Consider the following 21107-nt stretch of genomic DNA (forward strand, 5'->3'; position numbering starts at 1 on the left):
CAAGGAGCGGAAGAGTCAGGCTTCATTTATCTGCTGCTCTTAAATGAACAGGCAGACACTTGGCATCTTACAAAGCCTGTCTTTCCAGGGATTCTTCATGGAAATGGCCAAGTCCTAAATGCCTCCAGCTTTAAAATATGCCCCCTGCGCAAGAATCCTATGAGTTGGCCATCATCATCATAATTGTTGCCAGCATCAGTTAGTAGCATGAACCACCACCAGCAGCTCAATAGGAATTTAGGTAAGAGCTAGGAACTTTGAGGTTGTCTTTTGAAAGGCTTTGTGCATTTTAAACATTAACAAATATTGCAATGGTCCTCCTCTCTCCCACACAAAGGCCCCCTCCTGCTTTCATACGCTACCCAGTCATCGCTGTAAGCCTGACTATCGTGGCTAACAATTCATTTCTGGTCTCCACCCAAAGTGCTGGTTTTGACCTATAAAGCCTTAGGACCCTCAAACCTCAAGGACTGCCCCCCCCACATGAATGAGCCCAGATCCTGTGGGTCTTCATCGGAGGCCCTTTTCCGTGTGTCTCATCTAAGGGAAGGGCAGAAAGTGGCCACAAAAAAAATGTGCCTTTTCGGTGATCTTCCCACCAATATTTGTGGAACACTCTCCCCAGGGAAACTTGCCTAGTACTATCTTTGTCAGTTTTTAGATGCCAGACTAAGGGGATGGTTAGTTATTTTTGTATAGGGAAATTATTTAATGTTTGATGTTTTATTGTGTCTTTATATATTTTGCTGGAAGCAAAAAAAATTAATCATCATCATCATCATCCCAGGCCTTTGGGAATGAAGTTAGCTTCTACTGAAGCACTCATATTTTTGTGTGGTGACGGTCTTCCTCGTGTTGCTGGATGCCCATTTTAGGATTTTTTTCCTTTTGGCTTTTAATTAATTGATTTAATCTGTTTATATTTTATATTGTGCAGTTGCTTTAATACCCTTTCATATAAAGCATTTAATAAATGCAATTAATGAAAATACAGTAATGAAATTAATGAAAATCATCATCATCATCATTATAATTTATTATTTATACCCCGCCCATCTGGTTGGGTTTCCCCAACCACTCTGGGCAGCTTCTAACAAAATATTAAAAATACAATAAAACATCATACATTAATAAACTTCCCTAAACAGGGCTGCCTTCAGATGTCTTCTAAAAGTCAGATAGTTGTTTATTTCCTTGACATCTGATGGGACGGCGTTCCACAGGGCGGGTGCCACTACCGAGAAGGCCCTCTGCCTGGTTCCCTGTAACTTCGCTTCTCGCAGTGAAAGTAAATAATGATGAAGATGAAGAAGATATTCTCTTCCACACCAACTTTCTTCTTCCCAATTCCCACCCTTGGATCAGGTGTGGGAAATCTTCGGTCTTTCCAATGTTGCTGAGCAATAATTCCCATCATTCCCCAGCAACTGCTAGGTCTGATGGAAGTTGTAGTTCAGCAACATCTGGCAGGCTAAAGGTCCCCCACTCATGTCTATGCAGAAAGCCACTCACCTGGTTTTGCCGCAGCAACTCCTTTCCCTCCTGTTGGCAGTGCTGCAGCATAAGCTCCTGCTCTTCTGCCTTCTGCACAAGGCCCCCAATCTCCAGGCACTTCTGGGAATACTGCTCTGAAAGCACCTGCAGCTCCCTCTTCAGGGACTCGACGTCAGACCTGCAGCAGAGGTAAAAAAAAAATGCTGTTGCCAAGAACTGTCATCTCATCCCATCCCAGGGCTCTTCTACAAACACGGCTGACTTCCCCGTCTCTGATGGTCTCTTCTGCCATCACTGGTATCCCAGGGTTCCCCCTGTGGGCTGCACAAGCTGCCCCTTGACCAGCGAACAAAGGTGCTAGATGACAGGTGGGATTGGTCATGACTCTGCACAAATGACCATTGATTACAACATCATTGTAATCCAGTGAAAACTGATAGCATCTATTATACAACAGCACTTTGGCTTAAGATAGCTGCATGCTCAGAAACACTAAAAGCTGGACAGGGACAGTATTCAGGGCAGTTTCCTAACCTAATCTGATTTCCAGTGTATCTTGGGATAAGAGAGTGTCCCAAACAGAGTCGTATGTGTTGCTTCAGGAGAAGGGCTCTTATCGACTTCCCTGAATCACTTTTTGCTTAGTGGGGATATGGTAGTTAAAAGAAAAGACACCGACAGTTTTAGGTGGTAGTTTTGTATCCCAAGCCAAATTCAAATGTGCCTCAAGGTGGGAAAATGTCCCAAAATAAAACCATTTGTGGTGTGTCAGATGAAGGGTTCTAATCTGTTTTTCCTGGATTGGTTTTTCTTGGAAAAACCACATGGGAAAAACCCAAAAAAACCCCATTACATTAATATTATCAAAAAAGCACCCCAATAGTAAACATCAAAAGTCTTCATTACTATTTTCTTTTTCAGGTGTCTTTCATTTACATAATCAAAATGCTAAATTGTTAAGTGTCTGAAACTTTGCGACAGTGTTTACTACCATGGAGGTGACAATTATTGCTGGAGATTTATTTCTATGTAAATTCTGAAATGTAAAGTGACCCCAGGCTGGATTTCCACCCACATTTATGCCGAAGAGCTGCAAGTTGGGCAAAAGATCCCAGCACTGGACTAGATGACCCTGCCTTTCAACTCTACAATTCTATGATTCTGTGATTAGTTATCAGGATCCCACAATCCACCCCCCCCATCCCTCCTTTTCATCAGATCCAACGATGTTGCAAGCTGCACTTGGGAATGAATAGACAACCCTTCCCTCCTCTCTAAACTCAGGGACACTATTCCAAGTTCAGAATGGATGCCGAAGAGCCATTGCAGTTACTTACTGATGCTGCCGCCGGAGTGTATCGGTGTCTAAACCACCCTTCTGGAAGCTGCGGGTCCTGCCCAGTTCTTTATTCAGCTCTTCCCTGTGTGCCTTCTTCAGTGCTTCAATTGCTAGAGGGAAAGAAAATTGGAAAAATGGGCAAAAGAAACAGAAGCCGGGGAAGACACGCGAGATGTGCTGAAGTAGAAACTGCAATGCATTTTAATGCTTCCTAGCTAAATGGGAGAAGCCAAGCCTTCTTGGGGAAGGGACAGAGCTCAGTGGGGACACAGCACAAGCGTTAAATTCAATCTCTGCCATCTCGCCAGTTTAAACAGCAGCAGCAACTGAGAAGGCACCACGCAACAAGGAAGATCCTTTGTGCAAGAACCTGGAGAGATTCTGCCAGTCAAAGTAGACAACAGTGGGTTAGATAGACCAATGGTCTGTCTCAGTTGAAGTAAGCCTCATATGTACACAAAACACCCATTATTCTATTCCATGTGTCAGAGAAGATGCATGAAGATGTCTAGACAATATGCATAAATGCACATACACATACAGTGCTACCTCGGGTTAAGTACTTAATTCGTTCTGGAGGTCTGATCTTAACCTGAAACTTTCTTAACCTGAAGCACCACTTTAGCTAATGGGGCCTCCTGCTGCTGCCGCACTGCCGGAGCACGATTTCTGATCTCATCCTGAAGCAAGGTTCTTAACCTGAAGCACTATTTCTGGGTTAGCGGAGTCTGTAACCTGAAGCGTATGTAACCTGAAGCGTATGTAACCCGAGGTACCACTGTATGTATATAGACAGTCATAGCGGCATGTGTCCTGATGATATCAAATTATGTCCCACCTTTCCAAGGAGCTTTAAAAGATGGAAAAGACAGTCATCCCCCAGCCTACCCTCACGATCATGCTGTGCAATAGGTTAGGTTGAGGGTGGCTGGCTGGCCCAAAGTCATCCAGTGGGCTTCATATCCAAGCAGTGATTTAGAACTGGATTTCCCCAATCCTAGGGCCCGTCTGCACTACACATTTAAAGCAATATCATGCCACTTGAAACAGTCACGGTTTCTCCCAAAGAATCCTGGGAGCTGTAGTCTGTTAAAGCTGCCAGGAATTGTTAGGAGACCGAAGGGACCGCTCTAATGACCATATCTTAGCTAGACAAAGGGGCACATCCAGCAACCCAAGAACACACAGTAGCTCCTACCTGCCGCTGTAGCAGCTGCCTCCTCAGACAGAAGCCGCTCCTTCTCTTGCCGCAACCGCTCCATCTCCTGCTGGTGATGCCGCTGCAGTTCCGTCATAACCTGTTGATGGGAAGTCTCCATCTCTGCTAAACTGCGCTCACATGCCTCCTGCCAGAGAGATCGGGAGTTGGGGGTGGCGGGGGCGAGAGGAGAGGAGAATGAAATGCTGCAGGCAGCCTGACTGCGAGACTTAAGTGGGGGGGAAATCTAGGGTGAACAAAGGCTGAGCTTGGCAAACCAAGCCATGGACCCCGATTCAAGAGACATTTCAGGTGCTTAAAAGACAGCTGGCTCAGTGGCCAACTTTTTCCTATAAGTAGCAGCAGCAGCAGCAGCAGCAGCAGCTGTAGTCATCATGACGTCATCCTACAGCTCTCCCCATTGTTCAGGGATGGGGAACTTGCAGCCCTGCAAATGATGTCACGCTCCATGTCTTCAGCCCAAGCTATCATGGCCAAGGATCAGGGATTATGGGAGTTGTAGTTCAGTGGCATCTGGAGGGCAATAAGGTTCTCCACTCCGGCCAGAGCTAGTTGCATGTCTTGAAAACACACACACACACACACACACACACACACACACACACACACGGTGAAATGGAAATATTCAGAAGTGCCTTTCCCTCTCATGCTTATATCTTGGGTTGCCACACGGGGGCATATGAAGAGCAAATGATCGCAAAAGAATGGTAGAGATCCCCCACCACAGACACTTTACACTAGATGGAGTTGTATGACCGTTCATTTATAAAAACCACATCGCAAATGGAAAGAAATGTATTAAAAACACAAAAGCAGGGCAAAACTGAGCCTTTATAAGGCTTACAGTTCATTACATGAAGACTGCAAACCAGTTCTCAATATTTTTTCCCACGGCTTTAATTTATGTACCAACAATTTAAAAAATGTAGTGTGCAAATATACGCATTTTACACTTGTTTCTAGAGTTTGATTTGCACGACACAGAACACAGCAGATGGCTGCAATTATATGGCAACTCGCTTCAGGGGCCAAGACTGCAATAAATACTTGCAGTGTTTGCTAAACTTGCCACTCTTTCCTCCAGACCTACGCTTTGCTTATTTTTGGTGCATAAATAGACCAACAAAGGTGACGCATAAGGACAGGCCAGGATCAGGCTCTCTTCTGGTTTTTCCTAAAGCCGACTGCCCTGGCTATGCATTAGGCAGGAAGGTCTTTGCATACAACAGTTATAAATAATTAGCATTGATTACAGATGGGTCTGATTGTGGTTGCTATGGCAGCAATAAGCTATATTAAGTGCAAGCAAATGAGGTTGACTCCCCACCCCCCAGTCCTCGCTTCCCTGCCCTTATGGCATGAGCTTGGTGGGGAGGAGAGAAAATGAAAAGCTGGCAGATTCAGATCACCACACTAGGCTATGTTGTTACCTGAGAGATGTAGCCTCGGGGTGCGTGCCCATCTCGGTGAGATTTTGCTTCACTGTGGGCACGCAAGGACTCCAGCTGTGACCTCAGAACCTGGACCTGTGTAGGAAAAAAATGAGGTCTAACCATACTGAAGGATTTCTTCAAATCAACATGCTGCACTAACCTCTGTCTGCCCTTATCCAGCCCCCACCTGCCTGCCATCTTGCCAGTTTAAGGGGTGGGCACTGCCTGGCAGCTTTTCCCTCCTCCTTAGTCTCCACAGTGCTCCTTGCAGGACCTAACAGGGAGGAGGAGGAGGGAGGATAAAGCTGGAATCAGTGGGCTCTGCCTGTCATTGGCTTTGGCGCCCCCTACTGCCTGTCTCCTTGCCTGCCACCCTACCAATCTCAAGGGACACCAGCCACCACTGCTCTTTGCAACAAGGCAATATACACTCAGAACAGAGAGAGGCCGAGGCACCCAGAGCAGGGTTAGAAATTAGCTTTTTGCGACTGGCGAGGGTCCAACTGCAACTGTGTGGAGATCTCTGGATGCTGGGTTGGCAACTGACATCTGGCTGGTCTCTCCAGCTTTCCTAAGCAGGCAAACAGAAGAGCTAATTTACTGCATTTAAATCCCACCTTTTTCTCCAAGGAATACATGGTTCACCCTGTTCCTCAGTTAATCCCTACAACAGGCATGTCCAAAGTCCGCATTGGGGGCCTAATCCGGCCCGCCAGTTGGTTTAATCCGGCCCCTGGGGCAGTTTATATCCTAAAAAAAGCTCAAAAACTTCGGTCAGCCCTCACACATGTTCACTTCATCAAATCTGGCCCTCTTTGAAAAAAGTCTGGACACCTCTGGTAAGAGGCTGTGAGTTGCCCAAGGTCACCTAGTGAGCTTCATAACTGAGTGGGGAATTGAACCCTGATCTCCCAGGTCTTATTAAACACTACACTACCCTGGCTTCCTAGAGTACTTCTGCTATGGAGCAGCTATATAAAATAAGTAGGAAAATTAACATGGGGAAAAGCCACATCACATTTAGAGAAGGATCTGAAATATTTTCCCGGAGCTTCAATTTGTTTTATTCTGGATTGTTTTATTTGATGTTTTAATGTGTTGTAAACCGCTTTGAGATTACCCGCCCTTTAAAATATAAAGCGATATAGAAACGAAATTAATAATAATACTAGCAGTAATTTTAAAAAATCTCATTTTATGAGACCAATGTAAGCAGATTAAAACATTAGCAGGATTTTAATCTCACTTGTAATGTAACAAACACTATGGATAGATACAAAATATAGATTATGAAATAATATGCAGTTGAAAATGTTGACAATAGGACCCACGGAGGGGATGGGGAGTAAGTCTACAGGAAACCAGGCAGAGGGCCTTCTCAGTAGTGGTGCCCGCCCTGTGGAACACCCTCCCATCAGATGTCAAAGAGATAAACAACCACCTGACATTTAGAAGACATCTGAAGGCAGCCCTGTTTAGGGAAGTTTTTAAATATGTGACATTTTAATGTATTTTCAATCTTTGCTGGAAGCCGCCCAGAGTAGCTGGGGAAACCCAGCCAGATGGGCGGGGTACAAATAATAAATTATTATTATTATTATTATTATTATTATTATTATTATTATTCAGAGAAATCTCTTTATAGGGATATGCATTTGGTATTGTTATAAATTTATATTCGTAGAATCAAATAAAACAATTAAAATAAATAAATAAAATCTCATTGCAAAAAAAAAAGAAAAAGAAAAAGAAAAAGGCACCAAGACAAACCAAGGTTTAAGGTGCCATTGGGCGATTAGCTTACATATCTGAATTTCTAAGACTGACACAAAATATGAAACAAGCCTGCGAAAAAAAGGAAACAGCACTCTCTTCTTGAAAATGATTAAGGCCACGCCATGACTAACCGTACCTCTTTCTCCAGCGCCTCGTTTGCACCCTCGTGGGCTCCTTTGCCCTGGTTCAGCAGTGCCATCAGGGGCACCCGCTTGGATTCCTTCAGGGGCAAGCGCTCCAGCTCCTGCCACTTCTTCTCTATCTCTTCGCTCAGCCGAGTCCTCTGGGCTTCGGAGAGGGGGCCCCCCGGAGCCTCGTGGCCTCCTGCTTTAGGGCAGACGTCCCCTGCCAGGCCATCTGTCTGCAGGACCCCAGTGGCCGGAGACTCAAACCACTTCCGCCTTTCCTCGGAGCGGAGAGCCAGGTCCCTCTCCAGCTCCTCGCGCTTGGCCACGCTCTCTGTGGCTCTTGCGCTCCCTCTTGTCCATTGTGGAGATCCGTGGCCCGCGGGCCCCTGCTGCAAGGGCGACAGCTCCACGTAGTCAAAAGCGTGGCGCGGCCCATCTGCTCTCCTGCTGCTGCCGCTCCTGGTTACCGCCTCAGATCCTGTGCTTGGCCGCTGCTCCTCTGTTCTGACGGAGCTCTTGGGGGATCCGTAGCTGCGGAAGGAATTCTCCTTATTGCTGTCAGATAGCCTAGAATAAGGAGGAGAGGTGGGAATGGCGCAGGCAAGCATCACGAAAGCGGGCCATACAAAATTCTCCCCAATCCTGTTATGTGGTCATGCCCAGGGAACAGCCCAAGTGCAGTCAGCCCTGTTACATCACGCAGTGACACAAAAGGAAAAATTTTTTGTGGCTGCAGAATCAGGCCAAAGACCCATTGAGCCCAGGATCCTGCCTAGGCCTGGGAAATGTATTGATATACAGTGGTACCTCTGGTTGCGAACGGGATCCGTTCTGGATGCCCGCTCGCAACCTGAACAGAATGCAACTCGCGTCTATGCGGGTCGCGATTTGCCACTTCTGCGCATGCGTGTGACGTCATTTTGTGCATCTGCGCATGCGCGAGCGGCGAAACCCGGAAGTAACCCGTTCCATTACTTCTGGGTCACAGCGGGATGCAACCTGAAGCAAACGTAACATGAGGTATGACTGTATTGCCCAGAACAGGTATGAGGAGCAGACCATGACAGAGGCTTCACCTGGCAGTATATTGGCAGCTGTTACACCTTGTTCCTCCCTCGGCTACTTTAAACTGCTCTGTGGAAGCACGGACAGCTACACACTTCTCAGCGGAGCAACTGAAAGAAGCCTCTGGCTTGTGCAAGCCAGAGGTAGTACGAGAGCAGTTTAACGCTCAGCTGGGGGTGGGAGCCTTTGTGCCCCCCGGCTGAGCAGCGCAAGTTCCCTCCATGCCAAGTTCTGGGAATGGAGGGAATCCCTCCGCCCCCAGCGCCGGTTACAAGTTGCATCATTCCCGGCCCCACAAGGCGCTGAAGTGAAACTGCCTTAGCTCCCTCGGAAAGCAGCAGTTTCAACCTGGCGCTTCAAGGGCCGGGGTCATTGCAGCTTGTTGTGTCAACATCGCAGTGTATCGCCAGATCGTGATGTTTGGTGGGTGATAACATCGTGATGTTGAAAACCCGGCATTGCCCAACCCTAATCCTGTTCTTACAGAGGCCCGCCAGATTGCACAGGCTTGGCATGTAGGAAGTCCCAGGTTCAAGCTCCTGCATCTCCAATCAGGACTGCAAGAGACCCCTGCCTGATACCCTGGCGAGCGACTGATGGTTACTGTAGACAACGCTGAGCAAGATCAGTGGGCCAGCTCATACCTGCTGGGAGAGCTCAGCTGGTAGAGCATGAGACTCTTAATCTCGGAGTTGTGGGTTCGAGCCCCACATTGGGCAAAAGATTCCTGCATTGCAGGGGGTTGGGCTAGATGCCAGCTGTTATAGCTTGGTCCCTTCCAACTCTACAATTTTATGATTCTAGGTGGGCAGAGTGACATCAGATGACTGTTGTTTTTTTGGTTGCCAGGGTCTTGCAGAGCACTTTGCAATGCATGCTGAAAGACGCGCTTTGACCATCGGCAGACAACAAGCTGATGGGTGGTGCCTGCAAACCCCCTTTTCAGATGAGCCTGGTTTTTTACCCACCTCACCTGATGCTCAGGTATAGGGCAGGTGGGTCTGCCATGGCTCCAATGGCCAGCAGGGCCAAATGGGGAGGTCTGGCCCACGGGCTGGAGACTCCCTAATCTCAAGCTAGATAGATGCAGCTTCCTAACTCTGTAAAAACTCTCTGTCAGAGTCACAGTTCTACCATGTTTGTTCTGAACATGGCCTCCAGAACTCCCCACCCAAAGGATATGAGTATTAACCTCCCGTCAGAACTACCAAAAGAGAATTTGTGTCTCTTTGCTTATTTGGCTAAGAGGTCATTACTCCCCACCTGCCCCTAAGCAGCGGCTAATGATTTGCTGCAGCAAACAACTGTCTATTACAGGAGTAATATCAGATAGCTTATCTGTGACATAGGATAACACACCGAGCAACTGCAATGGCCAAAGGAACAAAACTAGATTTACTGAAACAAGAGTTCTTGGCTTGTTCTCATGTATTTTTGGAGAGAGAGAAAATGGTGAGCATTTGTTTCTTGCCTAATGCCAAGCCAGTGCTCTGATCCATTTCCTCCCAGTGTGGCAGGAGAAGGAGAGGACCCATTTGAGCACCAACCCCCTCAATCATCCCCAGTAAGCCACAGTTTGTTTACTGTTTCATACAAATCAGGCCAATTAATAAATCAGGAAAACGGATCAAAACTGCTGTGCTGTCAGACAAGGGGGAAAATATCTGAAGGTGCCTACTTTGTGACATCCGGCACACTGGCAGGGCGTATACTTTTCCTCAGAGCTTCTATCCAATTCCGCCGGATTCCCGATGTCATTGCAGACAACGTAAAGACACCATCTTTAGTCTGAAAGGGAAAAACCGGACACAGACATGTACTCTCCTTCAAATACAGCAAAGAGATCTGAAGATGTAGCAAGGCTTCATTGCCACTGAACCCTTCAAGCATATCTGGCAAACATATCTATTTCCACAGAGCCTAAAAATGTGGGGCTTGGCTAAACAGGGCCTTATATATGCTCATCCCAATAGCAACTGCCAAGCCCCACTGAGCTCCCCTCCCCTCCCCCACCACATTATTATTATTATTATTTTCAATTGAGTTGTTTTGGATTTAGGAGGGTTGCCTAATTTTTTTGGCCTGGTGCCATTGGTGATTCATGCATTTTGCTTCTTTGGAGGCCCTGAGCACGACCAGTTTTTCTTCCGTGAAATGGGTATTTAATGGTGCCCACAATTGTTTTCTTATATTTCCAAAATCTAAATAGGGGAGCCTTTTGAATTAAGTGAGACTTGAGTCCAAGAATCTTTGGCCCAAGACTCTTTGGTCTCACTTTCTACATGTAAATTACAGACATGTTGTGCAGACACTTAATAAGACGATGGTCCCTGACTCCGCTCCTCCTTCTCCTTTCTGGCTGCAGGTGCTCCTGTTCCATGAGATTGAATCCATCCATTAGAAAAGAGAGCTCACTAAAGCTGGCAGCAGACAGCCCTCTCCAAGCATCAAGGCTGTGTCTCCAAGGCTGTGTCTATGGGAATCACCAGAAGTGTGTCTATGGGCTGTGGTACCTCTTCCTTACCTCGAGGAACAATGTTATCAATCAAGAATTGGGCCAGTAAGAATAGAAGAAGCCCCTTGCCACTCAACCACCCAACATATGTGCCTTGGTGTTAGAATGAAGAACTTGTACACTATATAATCAAGGACTGAAGTGAACTGCAGGCAGAAATATCTACCCCACCTCCGCACTTCAAACAACATGGTTATTGCAGCAGTATCTAATCATCTAAAATACGCATAGGCCAGATAGCCTTTTTGCTCCATCCAGACTCTACGGGTTCTAAGCACTCACGTGTATCTGGAAGCCATAGTTCCGCTGCACTGCATATTCTGTCACGTCGGTGCAAGAGCGAAGGTCAATCTCTCCATCCAGTTCATCAGCCTGAAATGACCACCAGACCATCAGCTTAAACAAGGAACCTCACTTAACAGCATCCCCACCACCACCAACAAAAAGCATGCATGTACACACACACACACACACACACACACACACACACACTGCACTTGTCTATCACATCCTATCTACTTTCCTCCAATATTTTTTTTCCCTATACCCCACAGACCTGACATTAAAATTCTAGTTTACTAATCCTCCTCAGTTAATAGAAAATAGGATATAGGATTCCCATAGTTTCCACTCTGCCCTTACAAGCTGTGTCCCATGTACACTTTTGCTTGTCCCCCCCCCACAAATAATAATGTCCAACAAGCAGAAACTGTAAGAAAGTGTTGCAGTGTGATGTGTTCAGGATTCCAGCCATTCCCACTCCCACCCCTCCAGTTTTCTATTTTTAGACCAACAGTCAGCATTGGGGTGAGCACTGAGCATGCTCAGTCCTCCTCGAGCTGGTTTGGGTCCCACCCCCTCAAAGATTCTTGCACTTCTGCAAAATTTATTTCCCCCAAGCCTGCCAATCCCTCCCCTGCGCACATCTGCACCATACATTTAAAGCAGAACCACCTCACTTTAAACAACCATGTCTTCCTGCAAACCATCCTGGGAACTGAAGATAGTTAAGGGTGCTGAGAATTGTTAGGAGACCCCATTTCCCCCTTAGAGGGCTACAATTCTCCAAGTTCCCAAGGAAGGGGGATTCATCATTAAACCACTCTATTAATATCAGGCAGCACCTTCACTGTACTCTTTCTGGCTGTGGCAAAAAAACATTTTTGTTTAAGAAAACCTATCCAGACAATGTAAAATATTTGCATGTGTTTCAATCAGGTTTTTAACTGATTGGTGATTCTGATTACATTTTAAATGTTTTAAATCACTGCTTTTAACAGTTTCTTACTTGTAGTTTTATAAACTGCTTGGAGGTTTTATTACAATAAAGTGGAATCTAAATCTTGTGAAACAAATTTAGGGCATCCTCCCATCAGATGTCAAGGACATAAACAACTACAGTTGTACCTCTGAAGTCGAATGGAATCCCTTCTGGAAGTCTATTCGACTTTCAAAACATTCAGAAACCAAGGTGCAGCTTCGCAGGAGTGCGAAGCTCCTGCAGCCAATCAGAAGCCGCGTTGGACGTTTGGGTTCCAAAGAATGTTCGCAAACCGCAAGTCTTACTTCCAGGTTTGCGGTGTTCAGCAGCCAAAACGTTTGACTCGCAAGGCTTTCGGGATCTAAGGTACAACTGTACCTGACTTTTAGAAGACATCTGGAGGCAGCCCTTTTTAGGGAGGTTTTTAAGGATTGATGTTTTTAGATATGTTGTAAGCCACCCAGAGTGGCTGGGGAAACCCAGCCAGATGGGTGGGGTATAAATAATAAAATAATAATAATAATAATAATAATTATTATTATTATTATTATTAACACATGGTGCAGCCAGGACCTGTGCTTGTGTGGTGCTGTGTGGGCTACACAAGGAACGGCACTCACAACCTGAAAACTGGAAACAAGAGGTAATAATGGCGTGCTGTGCTTTTAACAAAGAACACCCATAAATTTCTCTCCATCGCTGTGCAAGTTCCCCCTGTGCAGGAGAGGTCATGCAGGCCAGGAAGCTTTTCTTACCTCCTCAGCATTGGAGTCCCTGTAATACCTCAGGCTCGAGTCTGTCAACACAAACCAATGCTTCGTCCACTGCAGACAGAACCATTAAAAAGGGGAAGGAAAAGGGGGAGGGCAAGACAAGAGGGGAGAGCTAAATTAAAACGTCGACGGAAGTGCACAGCGTTCATTGACCTTTCAAACTTGCACTCAATAAAAGAAGAAGAAGGTGCCAAACTCAACTCTGACCACTCCATCTGCTCAGGAGACACCTCCCTCCCAGCGTTTATTCAATGAGATGTAGGGCAGAGATTGACAGGAATCGTGCAACAGGGGTTGTGGAATACACAAAGCATGCTAGGTAAAAGAAGCAGTAAGAATGCCTAGTCTTGGGGTTCCCAGGTTCTCAGCTGTGCATCCATTTCATTCCAAAAAGGAATTCTGCAAGGTTGCTCCAGAGAGGTTCGTTTTCTGTACATTTATTGGCTTGTTTTTAAAATCCAGAGAGATTTTCACGCACCAGGCACAAGAAAAGTTTCCGAGAAACAGCACATTCAACCATGAAGGGAAGTCAAAAGCAACAGTCATCCCTGCTGCTTGTTGGGGAGGAGGGAGAAGAGGAATACACTTATTTCTTTGGACCTACCTCTCCTGGCTCCTCCAATATGGACATCCATCCCTTCTTGAAATTGAGAAGATCCGGCTGGAAAGAGGGAGGGGAAAACACACAGAGACATTTATGAAATGGCATGAGATTGAAGACAAACGTAGACGTCTGCAAGAAATCTGTATGTCTGAGATCTAACGATACCTGAACAAAAAAATGAAGACTTTCTTTTTATTCTAGCAGGCGTTATCACTGAATTCTGATTTTATAGTCTGTATATGATTAAAATAATGGGCTGAGTTTCTGTATACCATGCATACGCAATTGTAATTAAGATGGATTAAATGGTTGAAATAAATATCTGGAAAACTGGAGCGTAGAAAGATGACACTTGTGGCAATTAGAAGAATCAAGTTCTACGCTTACTTGTAACGAGCAGAGGAGGTGTCTGGCTAGTCTCTGGTTGTGCAAAAATGAAAATGATACATTTCCCCAACCTGCTGCCCTGCAGAAGGTTTGGAGTAGAATTCCCTGGTCCCTGACTACTGTGCATGCTGGCTGGGGCTGATACGAGGCCAAAACATCTGCAGATCAAGGAAGGCAGGACCAGACAGACCCTTAAGCTGATTCAGGAAGTTTTTTAAAAAGAGAGGCACCCCAGACTTTTTACTATGCCCCTGGTTAAAGCACTCCAAGAGAGAAAATTCAAGCTAGATCTAATTTGCCTAGCCCCAATAACTATTACAGTTCAGCACTCCAGGGATTTCTGTTCTTTGGAGAGGAGCAATTATCCCCAGCAAACATGGTGCAATGGTTAGAGTGTCAAACAAGGACCTGGGAGATCAGGGTTCAAATCTCCACTCAGCCATGAAGCTCACTGGATGACCTTGGGCCAGTCACTGTTTCACAGCCTAACCTACCTAACAGGGTGTTGTGATAACCATATATGCCAACTTAAAGCTCACTGGAGGAAAATTGGGATATAAATGCAATAATAAATAATTGCACAATCTTAAGCTTGCCATTAATTGATGCTACTGTGAGATTTTTGTGTGTGTGAAGCATTTTTATTTTAACCGCACTGTATTTTCCTGAAGCCAAAACATAATATATATTTATCTGGTTCTTTGGGTTTTGTTTAAAAAACCCACAATGCTGAGTGTATATACACATACATAAACAGTGAATTAGCCTCCTGATTCAATCAGATAGCACACACCATCTAACAATTTCTTTTGTAAGCAGCACGCCAGGAACAGAGAAACAGGAGACACCAGATTTAAATTACGTATTCCTTAGGGATGCTGCTAAATTATTTCAGTTCAGATTTTGAGTAACACTTATAGCATCACTGTAGTACCAAATCATAGAATCTTAGAGTTGAAAGGGACGCCAGGGGTCATCTAGTCCACCCCCCTTCTATAGGGGAATCTCAACTAAAGCATCCCTGACAGATGGCCATCCAACCTCTGCTTAAAAACCGCCAAGGAAGGAGAGCCCACGACTTCCCGAGGGAGTCTGCTCCACTGCTGAACAGTATAAAAACTCACAGCTGCTCATTTGTGCAAGTAATTCTGGCTGCCCCCCGATGATTTCCTCACCCATAATGAATATTGTGTCAAGTTGAGAGACATGATTTGAAGAAATGGACAGACCATTTCCTATCATTAGCTTTCCTTCAGAAATTGCATCTTTTCATCATTAACTAGAATCATTACCATGAAGTAGAAAGACTGGGTTCTGTTTTGTTTGTGAAAATGAAAAAAGAATCCAAAGCGTATTTTCATCAGCTTTCGTTTGAACAAGCAAACAAGCGTTCGTTTTGTCATGTCCACACAAGAGAGGAGTAAACATACAATATATTAAAATTACTTGCCCAAGGCTATGGAACAAGTCAGATCTGAGATTATAAGCACTTTTCTTGAAGCGCAAGGGAGCTTTCTCCGATGAGCAACCTGCCCCCCCACTTTCCACCATCACCCCATCTGCTGGCAAAGGCCTTGTGCACAGTCAACAGAAACAGGGTGGATGCCATGCGAAATCAAAGCCAAAATGCCACACACTCACTCACTCTCACCAAACGGCTGCTACAGCCGAACCAGTTTTGCCTCCCAGTTCAGAACAGCTGACATAGAGCAACATTCATCCCTCTTGCTTCACAAAATCAAACATGGGCATAGTTCCCACCCACACAGCGCACACACACACACAATAAAAATCCGGAGAAAAGAATTAAATATTTGGACGCACCACTTACTATAAATATCAAGGGGGAACGGAGGGACAAATAAAGGTATCAAAAGCAGCAGGCTAGATACAGCCCCATTCACAAGCAAAATGTACCCCCACTACACACAAACACCTTCCTATCTTGCCTCTCCTCCGATTCTCTTGGATTTTGGTACTTTCCAGAACTGTTTCAACTTTGCTAATGACACTGCCTGCCTTGCAGAGGTTTCATTTACTCTGCTTCCCCATTCTGCCCACATAGCTCCAGATAGATCCGTTCCTAGTGAGGCAGGGAAAATCTGCTTTTCCTCAAAACCCGAGCTTTTCAAATTGGGGTGCCTCAGGCCCAGTCTGAACACAAGCCAGTAGGTGGAAGTATATCTGGATTCTATAATCCTGAGACTTCAAGATGGGTTTCCATGCCATAGCGAGACCAGACGGCTGCCTCTCTCCACCCCTGAAATGGGAAAAGCAGAAGGGGACATATCCATACCAGACAGTCATCTGCATCAAGATGGCCATTCACAGGAAAGCTGTCCAGCCACCGTGCCACATCCTGCCACATCCTCCACACCTGGGAAGAAGGTAAGAGTGGGAAGCAGCTCAGCAGCTCCTTCCAGGTGGGTGCTCAGAGTTCCCTGCAGTTTTCCTAAGAAAGCATCCGTCAGGATGGCCAGGTGATTTTGCAAACCCAGCTCAGCGAAACTTTCCCTGCTTTCATCTCCCAAGGCTGAGTTCTTGGGTTACACCCAAGGTTATGGCAGGCAGGCTCAAAGCACAGAGGAGTCCCGGCCCGCCCCAAACGGTACAACCGGATTGGACACGGGGCAGGGCCACCTGTTGCTACAACTGCCATTCCCAGCCTATCGCTGCCCGGGCTGGGCTGGGGTGTCCGATTGCAGGGACTGGATGTCAACAGGAAGGAGGGGAAAGAAAAGCCACATGGAAACCAGAGCCAGGTGACCCAGGCTCCTTCACTCTGCACCTCCAGGATTGCTAAACACCCCAGGGAGGAGGCAGGGGACGCAAAGTCAACAAATGGGACTGTGCGGTCCTCACGTCCTCACTGCTTCATGCTCAAACCACCCTTTCTCTGCCGAGGTACAGTCGCACCTCTGCCCATCCGTACAGAAGGATTTAAAGCTCTCAAGCCCAGAAGAATGTTTAACTTTTAAACGGGATCAGACGTTGTTTGTTCCACTTTATTGTTTTGCAACTTGTTAAGTTGCCACGGAATGATCCCTACCTTTTAGAAGTCAGGATTATTATTATTAACATTTTAATGTCATTCTGTTATTGTTACGTTATCCTATGTCTTCTTTTGTTTCTTCCCTCCCCCAATTCCTATTTACTTTACTGTAAAAACGTATAATAAAATTTAAAATTTTAAAATAATAAAAAAGTTGTTATTATTTAACAACAACAACAGTAACAACAATGCACCCACGATGACGACAAAAAGTGGAGCATACACCAAATTTGGCAGATCCTTCCTCCTGGAGCAAGTGTAGAAGCAACACTTGCATTCAATAGTGACGTTTTTAATTTTGTCTTGGATGCATACAGTAGTTCTTGTTCAGGTATGCAGCCAGTCTCCAAGAGAGATCTCGTTGCATTGTCTTTTACCCATTTCCAGGCACCCCTTTAAGGCCACATTCAAACCATACATTTAAAGCACTATGATACCACTTTAAACAGTTGTGGCTTCCCCCAAAGAATTCTGGGGACTGTAGTTTGTTAAGGGTGCTGAGAGTTCTTAGAAGACCCTTATTTCACTCACAGAGCTACAAATTCCCAGAGTGGTGTAAATCAATCCCTCTTCATAGGGAACTCTGGGAATTGTAGCTTTGGGAGGGGAATAGGGTTCTCCTAACAACTCTCAGGAGGCGGTTGGAGGATGAATGGCGGCTAACAGATTGAGGTTGAATCCTGACAAGACAGAAGTACTGTTTTGGGGGGACAGGAGGCGGGCAGGTGTGGAGGATTCCCTGGTCCTGACTGGGGTAACTGTGCCCCTGAAGGATCAGGTGCGCAGCCTGGGAGTCATTTTGGACTCACAGCTGTCCATGGAGGCACAGGTCAAATCTGTGTCGAGGGCAGCTGTTTACCAGCTCCATCTGGTACGTAGGCTGAGACCCTATCTGCCTGCGGACTGTCTCGCCAGAGTGGTGCATGCTCTGGTTATCTCCCGCTTGGACTACTGCAATGCACTCTATGTGGGGCTACCTTTGAAGGTGACCCGGAAACTACAACTAATCCAGAATGCGGCAGCTAGACTGGTGACTGAGAGTGGCCGCCAAGACCATATAACACCGGTCTTGAAAGACCTACATTGGCTCCCAGTATGTTTCCGAGCACAATTCAAAGTGTTGGTGCTGAACTTTAAAGCCCTAAACGGCCTCGATCCAGTATATCTGAAGGAGCGTCTCCACCCCCATCATTCTACCTGGACACTGAGGTCCAGTGCCGAGGGCCTTCTGGCGGTTCCCTCACTGCGAGAAGCCAAGTTACAGGGAACCAGGCAGAGGGCCTTCTCGGTAGTGGCGCCCTCCCTGTGGAACGCCCTCCCACCAGATGTCAAAGAGAACAACAACTACCAGACTTTTAGAAGACATCTGAAGGCAGTCCTGTTTAGGGAAGCTTTTAATGTTTGATGTATTACAGTATTTTAATATTTTTTTGGAAGCCGCCCCATGGGCGGGATATAAATAATAAATTATTAATTATTATCATCATCATCATCATCATCATCATCTCAGCACCCTTAATATACAGTTCCCAGAAATATTCAGGGGAAGCAACAACTGTTTAAAACGGGATCATAGTGCTTTAAATGTATCGCATGAATATGGCCTAAAAGTCTAGTGCGGGAGTCAAGCGTTTTTAGCAAATTTGGAAAAAAACCCAGAATTGTCCTGTCCAACCCAGACATATATACGCCCCAATGGTCTTTTTGTTGCCTCAGATCAACAGAGACGTCACGTTACAAATCAACTCGGAAGTGGAGTGATGAGCCATCCGGTTGAAACCAAAAGGCCTCCCTTGGCCAGCAACGAGGCAAGAATGAAAAAGTAACAGGAAGCCAAGGAACGCATGCTGACAACTGGGATGTGATAAAAAATGACCGCAGTCTAAACATTGCTAGAGCATGAATACCGAAACAATTGCTTGGGCAGCACATTGGGGGAGGGGGGAAGTGAAGAGCCACAAGGATCTGAAGAACACTGTCAGAATGTGCTGAGTTAGGAAGCCATTGCCCATTCTGCTTCCCAAGAAGAAAACTAGAAATCACGGCGGAAGGTAGAAAATGGTGCAAACAGCAGCAAGCAACAGCAATTAGAATCATAGAATTGGAAGGGATCTCAAACAACATCAAGTCCAACCATTTGCCAATGCAGAAAATCTGTTGCTACAGCATCTCCAATTAGCAGAGGCCTAAAAATATTGAACCAAGTAAAGCCCACAACTTTCTGAGGCAGTCTGCTTTCACTGCAAAATGGCTCATACTTTCAGGAAGTTCTTCCTGACGTTCTTTCTCATAATTTAAACCAGTTGGTTCAGGTCCTAGGACTGTGTATGCACCATACATTTCCCGCTACATCCAAAGAAGACTGGGAACTGTAGTTTAAAGGTACTGGGAACTGTGTGGGGTTAACTACAGTTCCCAGAATTATTTGGGAGAAGTCGTGTATTTTAAATGTATGCAGATTCCATTCAACAACAATTTAAGATGGCTATGCTAAAAAATGTGCAATTAACCTTGAACTTCAATTTTACTCCATTGCCCACCCGCCCCTGGGTCACAACAAGCAATGCTAAATTCAAGTAACACTAGCAGCACTGTGCAAGGCAACAACAAATCTAGTTAATCTCCAATGACTTCAAATTCGTTAGGATTGCTGTTCTAGCTTCGTTAAGAGCCAGTCCCATTTAATCCCAGAATACCACATATGTTGTACAGTACTAAAACATTTGATGCACCAGAAGCATCATTACATCATTCACCAAACCAGAGAACCATACTCTTATCCACTTCCTAGTTTCCTCCATCTCATTCCAGATTAACCACCAATGTCTGGGTTGCTAATTCCCAGAAGAAGAAATACACGAGGAGTTTTGCAAGAAAATCCCTAGGTATTTAGATGGCTACAGAAACATGAACAATAAACAGCAAGCGATTATAATGGATCACTCGAGCCAGTTACACCCAGGTTTCAAAAGGGGCCAAAGGAATGCAGCATGTGTAATATATTTGCATTTTTGCAGCCAAATGTTGTACTGCGTCTCCATGGCATTTTAAGTCCAAATAGACTGGGCCGTCACGCAGATTAGAAGCAAGATAGCACACAAGTAGTAGCCGCAACAAACATCAAAGTAATGAGATGGAGCACATTTATCTAAGAAAGATGCATGGTGTGTCAGGCATTTTCCCCAGTGGAAAAAGAGCAAGGATAAAATTTAACCCTGTATGATGGCAACACTAAAATGATGGAGAGCTGCAAGCCACATGGGCCAGGCTTCAGCTTGTGGATCTTCCATATTATACAGTGTGAACCTGTGATATTGCTGGACTCTGAACTCTCTGTCAAGTTCAACCCAGCCAGCATGGGTTGTGGCAGGCTAAGCACATCTGGAGGATCAGCAGGAAATGCCAATTTTAAGATGACCGTTGCATGATTCTGCAGGAAACAGCCAAAGCAATTTAGCAGCACTGCCATGTGTTGTGTTTCGTCTTAGGACACCATGCCATTTGACACAGAAACAAAGCCAATCTGACCGGAGGGATGAATCGGCTGCATTGCATGAAAAGATTAAAGGGAATTAAATATGCTGAGCCGGCAAAAGCAGGTCTACAGGGGGGAGCATGATAATAGAGTGCAAAGAACGCAAGCACCAAAAGAAGGAAAGGAATTGCATAGGATGGCCCAAACGGGTAAAGGAGGAACAAGAAAGAAAGCTCAAAAGGCTTGTATGGAGATAATTTGGTCCAGTGGTGAGCATGCAACTAGCCTGAATAAAAAGGCAGCCCATAATTTCCTGAGAGTATGGAAGATATTTAACCTCCTGAGGGTGAAAGCTCAATTCATGGCTGGTTACATCCTCACCACAGAGTCTATCTGGTCCTGGAACAAACCAGAAGGCCAAGCTGGAAAAGGATGCTGGAGAAAGCCAGTCCCGAGACTGACAAGAGAGAGAAGGGTAGTTGGGTGGGTTTGGCACATAATAGCAACTGACCCACGTCTGGTGCAAAAGAGGAGAACTCTGCTGTGAGGAATCAGATTTTAATCCCTGTTCACTCGCAAATCTTAC

The 21107-nt window shown here is 45.6% G+C and overlaps 1 protein-coding gene and 1 long non-coding RNA gene across 3 annotated transcripts in view; one reads left to right on the forward strand and one right to left on the reverse strand.

Annotated features, from left to right (window-relative positions):
• The window catches only part of LOC310743629, a 232848-nt gene that overhangs the window by 23354 nt on the left and 188387 nt on the right, over positions 1-21107 (forward strand). The window lies entirely within an intron of this gene.
• TRIOBP (TRIO and F-actin binding protein) overlaps positions 1-21107 on the reverse strand; it is a 63496-nt gene that overhangs the window by 5366 nt on the left and 37023 nt on the right. For both annotated transcript variants that reach the window (XM_083573917.1, XM_083573918.1), the window contains exons 9-17: positions 13608-13664; positions 12986-13054; positions 11252-11341; positions 10133-10242; positions 7398-7956; positions 5483-5578; positions 4032-4179; positions 2832-2943; positions 1513-1672 (exon numbers count right to left, since the gene is read on the reverse strand). In XM_083573917.1, the coding sequence (XP_083430043.1) occupies positions 1513-1672; positions 2832-2943; positions 4032-4179; positions 5483-5578; positions 7398-7956; positions 10133-10242; positions 11252-11341; positions 12986-13054; positions 13608-13664 (1401 nt within the window). The remainder of the gene's footprint in view (positions 1-1512; positions 1673-2831; positions 2944-4031; positions 4180-5482; positions 5579-7397; positions 7957-10132; positions 10243-11251; positions 11342-12985; positions 13055-13607; positions 13665-21107) is intronic.

Source organism: Podarcis filfolensis (assembly GCF_964270895.1).
Source record: "Podarcis filfolensis genome assembly, chromosome: 10".
Classification (NCBI taxonomy): domain Eukaryota; kingdom Metazoa; phylum Chordata; class Lepidosauria; order Squamata; family Lacertidae; genus Podarcis; species Podarcis filfolensis.